This window comes from Zingiber officinale, chromosome 6A (assembly GCF_018446385.1).
Source record: "Zingiber officinale cultivar Zhangliang chromosome 6A, Zo_v1.1, whole genome shotgun sequence".
Taxonomy (NCBI): domain Eukaryota; kingdom Viridiplantae; phylum Streptophyta; class Magnoliopsida; order Zingiberales; family Zingiberaceae; genus Zingiber; species Zingiber officinale.
The window spans coordinates 150733363-150747971 of record NC_055997.1 but is presented as its reverse complement, the minus strand read 5'-3'; the positions used below and the strand labels follow the sequence as shown (position 1 = coordinate 150747971).

The 14609-nt window shown below is 40.0% G+C and overlaps 1 protein-coding gene across 1 annotated transcript; it reads left to right on the top strand.

Moving 5' to 3' along the window:
- The first annotated feature begins 1091 nt into the window (after window positions 1–1091).
- On the top strand, window positions 1092–7362 carry LOC121998797 (leishmanolysin-like peptidase). Its single transcript, XM_042553856.1, has 17 exons — window positions 1092–1552; window positions 2086–2448; window positions 2541–2681; window positions 2867–2999; window positions 3100–3213; window positions 3298–3371; window positions 3455–3529; window positions 3634–3726; window positions 3840–3900; window positions 4005–4337; window positions 5027–5153; window positions 5304–5403; window positions 5482–5551; window positions 5634–5786; window positions 5964–6059; window positions 6197–6513; window positions 6785–7362. Exons 1-17 carry the CDS (start codon window positions 1466–1468, stop codon window positions 6995–6997), a joined length of 2550 nt encoding a protein of 849 aa, XP_042409790.1. The 5' UTR covers window positions 1092–1465; the 3' UTR covers window positions 6998–7362.
- Window positions 7363–14609: the final 7247 nt, after the last annotated feature.

Genomic DNA, 14609 nt, shown 5'->3' with positions numbered 1-14609 from the left:
GGGACAGCCATGTATGCATCATTAAAAGTCGACTGTTATCAATAACAACAAAGCTACAATGTCAACAATAAACTAAAAAGTTATTATGGAAACTACCCAACTGTAATCATAGTCATTTCAAAAAGCAATGAAAGTATGGGAAGTCAGAATAATTTCCCTCCAAATTTATCACGTCGCCCTTCATTTCTTTTGGTATGATTGATTGTGTTGATTCGATTATTAGGATAAAAAATTATTTGTTCCTATTAAATTATATAATGTAATATCAGAACTCTACATCCAACTTAATATCCGACAATTCTAATGTATCAAATATCTGATGGATTATTAGTTATTTAGATATCTAACCTTATATCAAATAAAATATAAAATATAAAATATAAATATAAATATAATAAAAAATAAAATATTTTAAAAAGATAATAGACATTATTCATTACACGTTGTAGTAATATTATAAGTAGGGATAATCATAAATCGGGTTGATTTTATTATTACGATAAAAAATTATTCGACCGATCTTATTAAATCAGATAATATAATATCAAAATTCTATATCCAATCCTATATATTTGATGAGGTTTTTTCAATTCAATTTAGACCGGTATAAATGGTTTGATGGGTGTGACGGATTGACCGCTCACCTTTAGTTTGAACTCCATGAACCACTTTTGGCGAGGCGTAAATTAATTAAATGCAGCAGTCGATAAAATATTAATAACACTGAAAGTTTGTTTGAGCGTTGGACGGCCCAACTACCACCGAATTATGAGATCGATCAAGATTCATAATACTCAACTAATTCACCCATCAATCAAACTGAAAATAGTCCAATCGAGTTAATCAAAATCACTATCATTTTAAACGTTTCTCCACGTAATCCGTTGAATGATATATATAGACTGTTTATTTATATTAAATTAATTTCATTAAATTAATTTTTATGTTAATAATTTATTTTTAAATTACAATTGCCACTCGTAAAGATAAAATGATTAAATACCATGTGCATGGCACTTTCGTAATATGTGTCAAACGCTGTAGCTTTCTCAACGTAAATTAGTGAAAAAGGTCTATTTAATACTAACAAAATTAAAAGTTGTTTTGTTCTGGTAAGAAAAAGATTGGAACATCGGCGAACCCTTCTCTCTCCCCCTCTCCGACTCTCAATCCTCTTCGCAGCTATAGACTTGTCGCCTCTTCCTGCGTCCGGCTCCAGTCTCCGTCGTCTCCCCTACGATTCGCCTCTCCGGGTGGTGGTCGGATCCGCCAGTGTTGGCCACTGGATCAGATTTCTCTTGCCGCAGCTGGTGTCTGGCCTTCACAAGGAGGCGGCGAGAGCAGAAAGCTCGCCTTCCGGCCAGAGTGGGCTGACAGAGCGACCTTATCTTGGTGGCGCAGTGGTCATTCCCCAGGGGGAGTGGGAATGAAACCCACGATTGAAACTTTATTTTGAGGTCGGTAGATGGAGGTGAAGACGTCACCTCCTCGCAAGACGTCGTCTCGAATAGCATTTCCCTTGGCGGTTCTTATTTCGGTACTCTCTCTCGAGGTAGAATGCTTCGATCCGTTTTGTCTCTATTTTATTGGATTTTTCTGGAGATTTTATTGTTGTGGGTGGGAATATTTGCTGTTGAAACTGTTAAGTTGGATCGATTTGGGTTTGGCTGTAGAACTTTGACTTCCGTTTAGGCGAGTGTTCGTGATCTGCCGCGATTTTGCGGGGAATAGGGAGGCCTGGTGAGGACTGCTGGTGGTCTAGGGTTTACTTTATTTTCATGGGTAGATCTCATTGTAGACTAATTTTAAGTCATTTAATTGTAGATCTGTCTTCTGGATTAAATAAAATCCCTCCTAGTGAGAGAACCTTGATTTCTTACTCTCTTTCAAATTGTTCGAATTTACCCTAAAATTTTGAAACTCTAGCAAAATGATGTTATGTCTTGTGAATGCCATTATACTGAATCTTACTTGGATCGACAGTCCTTTGTTTCTTTATTTTCATCTTTCCTAGCTATTTGATGATGCCATTTTTTTTTTTTTTGATGTTGTGGCTTACTAACAAGATCTTATTGTTCTTTCTAGATAATTTTACTTCTGGTGAGTTTTGGAGGAACTGGTGCAGAATCTCAAGATAAGTATTCATTTATTCGGCAAAATTTGGAAGCTGGGGAGGGAGATGTTTATCTCACTCACTCATGCATCCATGATGAGATACTCCACCAGAGGCGGCGCCCTGGCAGAAAAGAGTACTCGGTCACTCCACAAGTATACTACGAACATAGTTCCTCTGGATCACAACAAGGTGGTAGAAGAGCTTTGCTTCAGGTGTCTACTACACCTCCACTTCAAAAGGATTCGAAGAAGCCTATCCGGATATATCTAAATTATGATGCTGTTGGCCATTCTCATGATAGGGATTGTCTAAACATTGGAGATCTTGTGAAGGTAAGCTGTTGAAGTTAATAAAATTGCTTATGAACAATGAAGTCTTGTATTTTATAAGCGAGAATCATTCTCTGATCATGGTGTTGCTTCAGCTTGGTGAACCTTCTGCAACATCAATTCCAAGAACTCCCGTGTGCACTCCCAACGGAGACAGGCCAGTGTTTGCAGATTGTTGGTATAACTGTACACTGGAAGATATTCCAGGGGAAGATAAGAAGCAACGTCTTAGGAAGGTACGAATTATAGCCTATTGGTTCAGTCTGTATTAAACAGTGTAGTATCATTTGTTTTTTCTATCGATTTGAGATGAGATCTGTTCTACGTCTGATACAGTTGATTGCTTGACTTCGTTGGTCCAATATTTCACCACCTCTCTTATGGTATTTCTGTAACTTTTTCTTTCATAATTGTTGACTAGGCACTAGGCCAAACTGCAGAGTGGTTCAGAAGTGCTCTAGCAGTTGAACCTGTTAAGGGGAACTTGCGATTAAGTGGATATTCTGCATGTGGTCAGGATGGTGGTGTGCAACTCCCCCATGAATATGTTGAAGGTACTGATTTGTTTTTGGGTTGGTTTAAGTGTTCTACAGAATGCCATTTCAATACTCGATTTTTTTGTATTTTGCTATATAATTTCTCAATCCCATGTAGATGGTGTTGCTGACACGGACCTAGTCCTCTTGGTAACAACTAGACCCACAACTGGCAATACTCTTGCATGGGCAGTGGCATGTGAGCGAGATCAATGGGGTCGTGCTATTGCTGGTGCTTTCTTGCAACCATATTTGTTGGAAGTTAATGAAAGTTTGTTTATTGTTCCAATTAAAATTATCCTTCTATGATTTGTAGGTCATGTGAATGTTGCTCCTCGCCATTTAACAGCTGAAGCTGAGACGTTGCTTTCTGCCACATTGATACATGAGGTTTGTAAATGCTATACGGTTCTACTTTTAAGTTCTTTTGTTATGCCTGGCATGTGGCAACTGAAGAATATTTGTCTTTGAAGGTCATGCATGTTTTAGGTTTCGATCCTCATGCCTTTGCACACTTCCATGATGAGAGAAAGAGAAGGCGTAGCCAGGTATCACTTTACTGTTTGTCATCACAATTTGATGTTTTTTGTTACTTTATATCTAGTTCATCTGCCGGCTTACTGTTTGTCTACATATGTAACTATCCTTTCAGGTCACTGTGCAAGTTATGGATGAGAAGCTTGGCCGTATGGTCACACGTGTTGTCCTACCCCGAGTTGTTATGCATGCAAGATACCATTATGGGGTAAGTTGGAGCAAACAATTCTTTTCATTCTATATTTGGACTATGAAAATTAGTTTAGTGTTGAAACTTAGGTTTCTTTTTCTTGTGGTTTGATGTTTATTGCTGTTCGATAGGCATTTTCTGAGAATTTTACTGGCTTAGAGTTGGAAGATGGAGGTGGCCGTGGTACATCAGGTAGTTTGTTTCTAATAAAAGGCATCATTTAGTTATTTTTTTTATTTGAAAATTTAACTAATTTGCTTTCCATTATCACTAACAGATATATGTTTCATGATCAGGTTCTCACTGGGAGAAAAGACTTTTAATGAATGAAATTATGACAGGATCTGTGGATACAAGATCTGTGGTTTCAGAAATGACCTTAGCTTTATTAGAGGATAGTGGCTGGTACCAGGCTAATTATAGCATGGCTGAGCACCTTGATTGGGGTAGGAGTCAAGGAACTATGTTTGTTACATTTCCTTGCAATCATTGGAAGGGGGCATATCGTTGCAACACTACTCAGTTGTCAGGCTGTACATACAACAGGGAGGCTGAAGGATATTGTCCTATCGTAAGCTATAATGGGGATTTGCCTAAATGGGCTCAATATTTCCCACAAGCTAATAAAGGTACGATTAAGAATTGCAAGCACAACCTCTTCATATCTTTTGTTTCTTGGTCTGATTATAACTGCTCTTTAGTAATGCTCGTTTCATTATGACTACATTTCTCTTTATTTGGATTCTATATTATTATCCTTCTAGTCATTTTTTTTATTCTGAGGTTTTCCATTATTTCCCTCTTTGAATTGATAATAGAAAAAAAAAAATCCTGGCATGTTAAGCACCTTTGATTTGCAGCACTTGTAATGTAAGCTCAAGGCTAGAGAAGAATGAACCATAAGAATTGAAGAGTTTGAGTTATTATAGGCAGACAGAGTGATTGAGGCCAGGCTGTGTAATATCTAGATTAGGGAAAGGAACTTAAATACATGGATAAAAAAATGATTGATTAAGGCATCGAAGATAAAGACAATGTTGTTTATCCATGGTTCGTAGTCATTTCAATGGATTTATTTCTTCATTGTCCGTGTTATTTTTTTTTAAGAAAAGGAAATAGATGCAATGAGCCATCACTTCTCTGTCCTTGAGCATGATTTGCTTTTAGTGCACTGCACCCTGGTTCAACCTCTTTATGGCAGTAACTGAAATGATTCTCTTTTTTTTTCCCCATTCATATGGTATAAGATATGGGCGTTTTTTTTGATGCAATAACTCCTTATGATCTACAACTCTATGTAACACTTACTCCTATTCAGGTGGACAATCCTCATTGGCAGACTATTGCACATATTTTGTTGCCTATTCTGATGGTTCTTGCACAGACACTAGTAGTGCACGTGCACCGGATAGAATGTTAGGTGAGGTTCGAGGAAGTAACTCAAGGTGAGACTCAAATTCAGCATTCAGTTCAATGTAATAATAGCAAGTCATTTGTGGAACAAATGAAACCCACATGAGAAACAATTTGAAAACAAACTTAGGCTGAAATCCAACGTGACTTGATCTTATTATGAGATGCTATTTGTTTGTTAGGTGCATGGCTTCATCATTGGTACGAAAGGGCTTTGTTAGGGGATCTATGACCCAGGGAAACGGCTGTTACCAACATAGGTGTGTGAATCGTACACTAGAGGTAAATACCAATCTGTATATTTATGCTCTTATATGTACTACAATTGATCTTAAATTTATCTCATCTATATTTATTTAGGTTGCTGTGGATGGTATTTGGAAGGCTTGCCCTGAAGCTGGCGGTCCTGTTCAGTTCCAAGGATTCAGCGGCAAGTTCTCAGTCATGCCAAAAACATTTAAAACCAGATTTATGCACAATTCCTTCTCTTATATATGCTCTTGATGCTGCAGGTGAGCTAATTTGTCCATCGTATCACGAGTTGTGCAGCAGTGTGTCTGTGTCAGTAAACGGCCAGTGTCCTGACCGCTGTAGTTTTAATGGTGATTGCGTTAATGGGCAGTGTCACTGCTTTCTTGGTTTTTATGGTTCCAATTGCAGTGAAAGTGAGTTAACATGACTCAGCATTTGTGAAGTTTTAACCTATTTATGCATGTCTTTACTATAATGATATTTATCCTCCATTGTCAAAACAATCATTTTGCTAAATACTTGGTGTTTGGATTGGTAGTATGGAAAGTTTCTTGTTAATAGTGACTTAAGGAATGTTTCTTCTTTCACAGGATCATGTCCAGCAAACTGTAGTGGACACGGTACTTGCCATCCAAATGGATTCTGTGACTGTGAAAATGGTTGGACTGGCATCGATTGTTCTACTGGTACTTTATGCAATATCCTCTTCACATTCATTTCCAATGTACTTTATCAATGTTTGTTTATTTTTGCGCATTGGTAATCTGATGCCATTTTGTCAAACAAACATCCATGTGCTATATTGCTAATCCACGTTCTGCAGCCATATGCGATGAGCACTGCAGTCTGCATGGAGGAGTATGCGACAATGGCGTGTGTGAGTTTCGCTGCTCTGATTATGCTGGCTACACTTGCCAGAATAGCTCATCATTGCTGCCTAGCCTTTCTCTATGTGGAGATGTTCTAGTTCGGGATGTATTTGGACAACATTGTGCACCGAGTGAGCCAAGCATATTGCAGCAGCTTGAAGCAGCTGTGGTAGTTCCAAATTACAACCGCTTGATGCCTGGCGGCCGCTCACTCTTTAGCATCTTCGACAACAGCTACTGTTCCACGGCAGCCAAACGGCTTGCTTGCTGGGTATGTTATTTGTGCCTAACTATTCTCCAGTTCCTCTTACTGTTATATTGGTTCTTTTCTAACCTTGCATGCACTTTAGCAAATTCTCACAAGCTTTCATTAACTTTTTCTATTTGTGTTTTTCTAAACTCTTGTAGATTTTTAGATTTCATTTTGATCATGCATTTAGCATTTATGATGTGTTTGATAAAATGGCCTACTTAATGTCACTTTCCAAATGCTCGTCTTGAATAGAACCTATCCCAATCTTTTTGCTCATTTTGTATCATAGATTTCAATCCAACGTTGCGATAAGGACGGAGACAACAGACTTCGGGTGTGCTACTCAGCATGCCAATCTTACAATGGGGCCTGCGGAGCGGCACTTGACTGCTCAGATCAGACTCTATTCAGCAGCGAGGAAGACGAGGGCCAGTGCACTGGCTTTGGCGAGACAGTACCCTGGTGGATTCGGCGCTTTGGGAATCTCTACGCTCAGAGATGAATGAAACTGTAAAGGTCTAGCGTTCCGTGTTTGTCGTTTCTTTCTTTCTTTCTTTCTTTTGTAGTTTCCATTTTATGATCCATCGTTGCCCATATTTTGTTTGGCGAGGGTTAATCAATTAGGACTGCCATTTCACCCAAACAAAATGGACCTAATTAAGGTTCCAGGGTGTTGATGATAGTTAACTTTGTCGGTTTAAAACAAAACTTACTAGGAGGGCTTGTTCTAAGAATTAAGCCCTAATCCCATTGGAGATGTTTAATGATCGAGTTAACATGAGAGGGGAAGGTGGGAGAAAAACTCATAATTGTATTTATTGTGCCCCTGTTTCTAATTTATGATCCATTGGAAATGATTTGCTCGTTTCTTGAGGGTAAAAAATGACGATTGACGGCGAAAAAAAGGGTAAACTCAATGGGCAGAATTTGAACGGCCAGAAAATGAATATAAAATATTTCATTTAATGTATGTCAGTTCAAAAATACGGAGGCGCGGTGGAACGCCCCGGCAGTCTCCAGTGGCGCACGTGGCGGAGTTGTTGCCAACGCTGAAGAGGCAGTGGGTGCGGTCCCAGAAGCTGCCGGACCTAGACGGAGGCGCCCAGGAGAACGTGGACTCGTTGGGGCCGAGCTCGAATCCGCCGCCGGCTAGGACTGCCAGGCCGTTTCCGGACAATGTGGCCGGCCAAATGGGGTACGGGCAATTATTGTTCACAGTAAAGGTATCACCGGCGCCCACGTAGCTACCGCTGCCAGAGAAGACAACATAGCTCCTGTTTTACAACGCAGCATATACATCCATTTAATCCTTAGAAATTAAATAAAAACAAAGGCTAAATTAAGATTTAAATTGTCCTTAGATCGCTGGCCTGCCTGAGAAAAACAGTGGCGTTAATTGAAGGAGAAAGTAGAAATTTAGTCGGATATAATAATTAGCCTCCATGAAGCCACGGAAGAGATGGGTCGGTTGCAGAGAATTGCCTAAATGGCTAAATATATAGAATTAAATGGCAGCTTTAAAACAGTCAACAATTTCATCTGTTGTTGGATCTCATTGTCATGCTAATTAATATAATGAATGATTAAGATGAAGATGACAAGTTTGGGCTAAGCAAGCGATCCGATCACGTAAACGGCATCTTGAATTGATTATCACTCACAGCCAAACTTTGTTTTGTTTTCTATCTATGCTTATGGACAATCTCTCCTCTCATTATTATGCAATTAGATTCATGTACAAAACCATTAGTTCCGTTGTAGTTCGGCTATGATTGATATTTGGTTACTATAAAGCTTTGAGCTTTCCCCATGTCTCTATAACTTATGTGAATCCAAATCATACTTATTGATACGGTGGTAAAGATGGGCTCCCAAAAAGTGGGTCAAAGAAGAAAAGATCGACTGACATAGCGGTCAAAGTTAAGGGGAGGTCAAAGGTGTCTGCAACAATAGAGGCAAGCCCAAGTTGATTACATGTCCAAACAGACATGAATGTTCGACGAGGCCTCTAGTTCAGTCGAAGTTAATTAGCATCTCAACTTGGGACTAGCAGGTCATTCTCATTGTTGGACAGTAGGTACCCTGAGCCACGATCTCAGTCGATTGAGGTTTAGGGCGATCGGGCCCAATGTTCTTGCACCTTGCCAACGGACAACCCGGGTGGGCACTGGGTCGAGGGTGACGTCTCGTAAGGCCAAGCTGGTGATCCCCTAGCCAAGTGGCTGCTAATTGGCTTGTAGTAGAACCCGTATACCTGTAATATCGTACTTTTTAAAAAGTTTGTACTATAATGGATAGAGAATATACCGTTGACAAATCGTGTTTTAGAAGCTTTTAGCCTATCAAATCATAGAGATTTGTGTGTTCGTTTAAAGAAAGATGTCAGAAGCACTTTATGACCTGTCTTTTCTTAGGAATACTTTGAAAAACATGTTAGTACTTTGAGATGTGTGTATAACGTAATAGTAACACTATTAAAGAGGTCTCTATCTACAAGCGGAGGTATGCGATGCTCCATATTAACGCTTATTGCTACAATGTTCTTGCTCTATTTTTTTCCTTCAAATCGTGCGTTGTCTTGAGCGCTGAAGGGCTAATATCCGGGACCCGTTCCCTAACCTGACACTAATGTTTCTTGTGTTGCAAGACAACGTGAAGTCTTCATCGAGACAACAACAGAGTTGCCTTCCCAACTAACTGTCTTCAGCACTTTTGGACAGAATCATATTTGGTGTCATTTGTGCGAACTTCACCAGCATCAGAGACATGGATATGGAGGACGCTAGATGACTCACGACTATGACCTTAACATAAGAAGAGCTGAAGATGTTAATAAATGTCTTAGTTGCAAAAATGATGGAGCAACAACAACAAGTAGCAGTCGAGCACTGAACGCTGAATGACCTAGCCATTTCTACTACAGGACAACACATAGACATGGGGCTCGAGCGGAGGATCCCGCCGGTCGCAGGCTGAACCCCCAACCGATCGACGGTTCCCAACAAGCACCCGTTTCGCCGACCTACCTACCACTGGTGCTTAACATACCAATCTCCTACCATAGGGCGCTGTTTCGAACACCCTCTAAAGAGCATGGTCGAGCAAAAAGGATGCAAGGATCGTCTTCATAAAATGCGCCTGGTTGGGATATGCGTAAAGGCAAAGAACCCCGAACTGACAATTCTCCTAAGCGGGTGAACATGTCGTTCTCCCAAGAAATTCTCGATGACCAGCTGCCACGCCATTTTCATTCTCTGAAAATAAGAGAATATGGGGGAGCGATTGATCCAGAGGACCATCTACTTAAATTTTATGAACATGGCCATACTCCACCAGTACACTATCTATGCTTATTAGTAAGTGTCTTCTCTCAAGGACTTACAGATAATATTTTTTTCCAGATTCCTTACTAGGAAACCACAGAAGGATTTTGACTAGTTGCTCAAACAAGCCACAAAATATATCAACGTCGAAGAGGCTCAGTCCGCTCAGAAGAAAGTAGTCATGCCCGAGCCAGCTGCTACTCTAGAGCGCCAACTGGCGAACAACAACCTGCCCCTAAAAGGGCCCCGAGTGAGACCTCCACAGTAGCATCATGAACCCCGACCACATGTGGTTCAACATGTAGAAGTCGATCGGATAAGGCCCGCCGAGCCCCGACAGTGGACTCCAAAATATTGTACTTATCACTGCTCGACCATTCACAACACAAAGGACTACTATCACTTCAGTCGAGGACCGTGCCAATCGGCTCCTCAAGAATTTCTTTGGCGATCTCACTCTCCCGACCACCAACGCATCGCCGATCGAATGGACCTCCTGTCCAGAACAATGAGCCGTCCGATCAGAATCAACAATAACCCCAGTGAAGAAACAACCAAAGGCCAGCTCGAAAGTCAACCGAATGACCTCCCTGTCAATTAGATCGGGAGGAAGAAAATCACGGTAATGCCGCCCGGGGTGACATCAACATGATCATAGGAGGCTTGATTGATAGTGACTCTAACTGAGCTCAAAAATTGCATGCACGACCCTTATAGATCCACACAGTTGGGTACAGCGAGGAAAAGACACAAGGACCCGAAATCAATTTTGGTCCTCGAGATTTGGAAGGAGTGGAAATCCCTCATGACGATGCCTTAATCATTAAGGCCGTAATTACTAACTATAACATTCACTGTACCTTCGTTGATACAGACAACTCGGTGAATATTATATTCACGCTTAAAAAATGGTGAGCCGGTAGCTCAACTACATGCGAAGATCAATGAGTTGATCACCAGACTGATCAATGTCACGTCCCGGGAGTATAGTTCCTGGTACCCTACTCGGTGATAATATAATATAAGAAATCCTAAGAACCATCTAAACAAAATAATCAGGAAATTTATCAATTTATATATATCATAGTTTTCGTAGACCAAAAAATTATACAGATAGATGACATCTGAAATAAAATTACAAAATGTGAATACAACGAAACAAAAGTAAAACAAACCAGGAATCAATACGTCGAGATCTCTGAGCAACTCTATGTAAAGTGGGGACCAACTATAATATCAAAAGGATCCCTGTGTCTGTAAAATTGGAGGCCATGGAATGTAGAAAATTAGCCAAATGGCTAAGTGGATACTCAAGAAAAATGTGCATGAATTTAATCTTATTTAGGAAGTTAAAGAAGTAGAGTAAATCACAATCTTTCGTTACAACTTTAAGTTATTCTTAAAGTTCTCTATTTATCCATATATTTGTATAATCATCTTCGATTATCGTTATCTATAATCAGGTCGTTATCTATAATCAGGTAATATTTTTATATTAGAGTTTAGGATCTTCATCTTATCATCATAAATTAAAATCAATTCTCTGATCTTATTATTTAATCAATCGGTATACAAGTTATCATGGTAATATCAACATGTATATCAATGATCTAAATCTGATAAATTAACTAAAAAGTGAATCATTGGAGTCAATATCATCAGAGTATAATATCACATGGATAGACTAAAACCTTCCTCAGAGTATAACACTGTCACATACGTCATCTAATGTATGGGCTATCATGCCCTCACCGGTGGAAGACATAATAAAACATTGATCGAGGGTTACATCACGCCACCACACCTCAGGTGTACGGTTAGATGTGAAGGAGAGTCAAGTAGGTCAAGGTTGATTGGATACTTGACTGGGAAATCCTAGTGAGTGAAGCTAGATGAAAGTCTTGGTGAGTGAAGCCAGGCAGAAGGAAAGTTCTGATGAGTGAAGCCAGGCAGAAGGAAAATCCTAGTGAGTGAAGCTAGGTAAAAGTCCTGGTGAGTGAAGCCAGGCAGAAGGAAAATTCTAGTAAGTGAAGCTAGGTGAATGTCCTGGTGAGTGAAGCCAAGCAGATGGAAAGTCCTGGTGAGTGAAGCTAGACAGGTGAAAGTCCTAGTGAATGAAACTAGACAGATAAGAAGTTCTAGTGAGTGAAGCTAGACAGAAGGAAAGTCCTAGTGAATGAAGCCAGACACGGAAAAAATCCAGGTGGATCAAGGCTGATCGGACACCTGGTATTGGTAAGTCCAAGTGGGTCAAGGTTGACCGGACACTTGGCACGAGGAGAAAGTCTAAGTGGGTAAAAGGGATTGACCGGACACTTGGTGAGAGAGTCCTAGCAGGTCAAGGGTGGCCGGATGCTAGGCATGATGTACCAACAGGTCATGGTTAACCAGATGCTGGTTTAGGGGACTTTGGACTTGGTTTTGGGCAAAAACCATGAGCTGGATCGATCAGCCGATCGATTGGCTCATGCCCAATCGATCGGCTGATCGATTGGGTGAGTCCCTACGACAAGCCTCCTCCCAATCGATTGGGAGAAGTTCGCGATCACATAGAATAGCTTTGGATCGATCGGCCGATCGATTCAGAGCCTCCAATCGATTAGGAGCTGCGATTTCGCGCGATAAGCCCTGGATCGATCGGCCGATCGATCCAGACAATTCCTGAGAGCACAGAGGCATTCTGGATCGATCGGCGGATCGATCCAAAGCCTCCCCAATCGATTGGGAGCAATCCAATCGATTGAGATTCGACTGTTGGCACTGGATAAAGACGTTGGTGTGTGATTTCGTCGATAGAACTCTCGGCTTTCTTCTCCAGCGACACCAACGATTCCACAGCTACTCCACAGAGTTCTTACCGCCAGATCTTGAAGGTTCTTGGAGGCATTTCCAAGTCAAGAGGCGGATCTACAGCAAGAAGAAGAAGCTAGGGTTAGGGTTTCTTGAGTAAACCGTGTAAGCTTTCCCTTGCATTTGCTTCTCTTTGTATCTTGTTGTATTAAGAGTGTTGTAGGGCTTCTCCGCCTTCGGTAGTTACTGTAAAGGAATGCTTTTATAGTGGAGGGTGCGTGAGTGTGTGGATCCTTGGACTAGTCATCTTTTCTTGAGGTGGATACCAAGTAAATCCCTAGAGTAAGCGTTGTTGTGTTGTTTCTTGTATTTTCCGCTGCTATCATCTTGAAGAAACAAGCAAGGACGAGCACGAGATCTCGCCAAGCTATTCACCCCCCTTCTAGCTACATTTTCGATCCCAACATTAGATACTCTGGACCGCGATCGCCGTGCTACCACAATAATATGTGGGTGGTCCAGTACTCCAATATGAAGCTATGATATAAAGCTAGACTCATAGTCTTCACTTCTTAATATTATTCATTTATCATCTTTATTATTACATTCTATCCATTTATCATAATTATTTTCTTTTCATATCAAACGATCAATTAAGTTAATATTTTTGTATCAAGTTTATTAATTTATCATCCTAAAGTTCACAGATAAAAATTACAAGTATCAATAGGTAGAACATCAAAAATATGGAGTATGAAAAGTTAAACAATATTTACTATTATTTTTAAAACAACCCTCCCCATATTAATTCCAGTACGAAACCACATGTAAACAAGAAATAATACCAATTATTTACCCTCCACGATTTTCTTATTTTAACCAATTTCACTAATTGTAATATCATTTTAAATCCCTTTTGAAAATAATTATACAAGTATATACAATTTCATTATTTCTTTAATCATGCACAAAGATAAATATATATAAGAGTCAAAGAGAGATGTACTCATTTTATATACACCAAAATTTTCGAGTGTCGGCAGGTCATCATGCTCCACTCGAGCTCGTGTCTAGAAACATAATACTAAACATATCTCAAAAAATTAAAATACTATCCAATAAAAATCATGACATGAACATCTAAATTTTTTATCTACAACTCGAAGTCGAAGGATCATTTTGATCTCGCTTCCTTGTAATTTTCCCCATCCCTAAACTAATTTGGATCAAATATATCTCACATGTTTTCCCCATAATCAGTTTAGGTACCTTCATCCTTTTAACATTATGGAAAGACTATCAAGACAAAAAAAAAAACAAAATGATATCAAATTCACCTTGAGGAAAAATTGATCGCTCCTGTACGTTGTTGGAAATCAAGAAAAGAAGTCATCGCTAAAAACCTAAGAGAGAATGAAAGCAACAAGGGTTTACTGTTGTTGACAGAGAGAGCAGGACAAACCAAAGGGTGAAATAGTTGAAATGTTGAAAGAACAAGGAAGGAGAACCTTTTCCTTTTCGCCGGTGGCCTTAACTAACTTCGACAAAGGTGCCAGTGGCTGTGGTGAGCTGGAAAAACAACAAAAGAAGTAGGGAGGAGGGCTACTGCCCTTGTTGTTGGGAGTGAACAACAACTGTCGATGCTTGCAAGAGAAGAGAAATCAGAAGAAAAGGGGGTTGTTGTGCTTGAGAAGAAGAACGGGGAGAAATCTGCCGTTCGTTGCTGCTAGAGAATGTTGGTGCAATCATGCCCTGGAAGTTTCAATGTGTTGACAATTATTTAAGTTTAGGTTAATACGTTGGAACTAACATGCATTGTGAGTGTGCAGGAGGAGTTTTTTGCATGTCGGAAGACCAGATGCAAGAGAAGTCCAAGAAGGTCGAGGACTGGATTCTTGGTAAAAAGGTTTCTTGCAGGTCAAAAGACCAGATGCAAGAGAAGTCCAAGAAGGTCGAGGACCGGATTCTTGGCAAAAGAAGCTCTTGCATGTCACAAGATTA

Coding starts and splice junctions, on each gene's coding strand:
- LOC121998797 (XM_042553856.1), top strand. CDS start 1,466: ATGGAGGTGAAGACGTCACCTCCTCGCAAGACGTCGTCTCGAATAGCA. Junction 3,372..3,454: donor CTGCCACATTGATACATGAG/GTTTGTAAATGC, acceptor TTGTCTTTGAAG/GTCATGCATGTTTTAGGTTT. Junction 6,514..6,784: donor CCAAACGGCTTGCTTGCTGG/GTATGTTATTTG, acceptor TTTGTATCATAG/ATTTCAATCCAACGTTGCGA.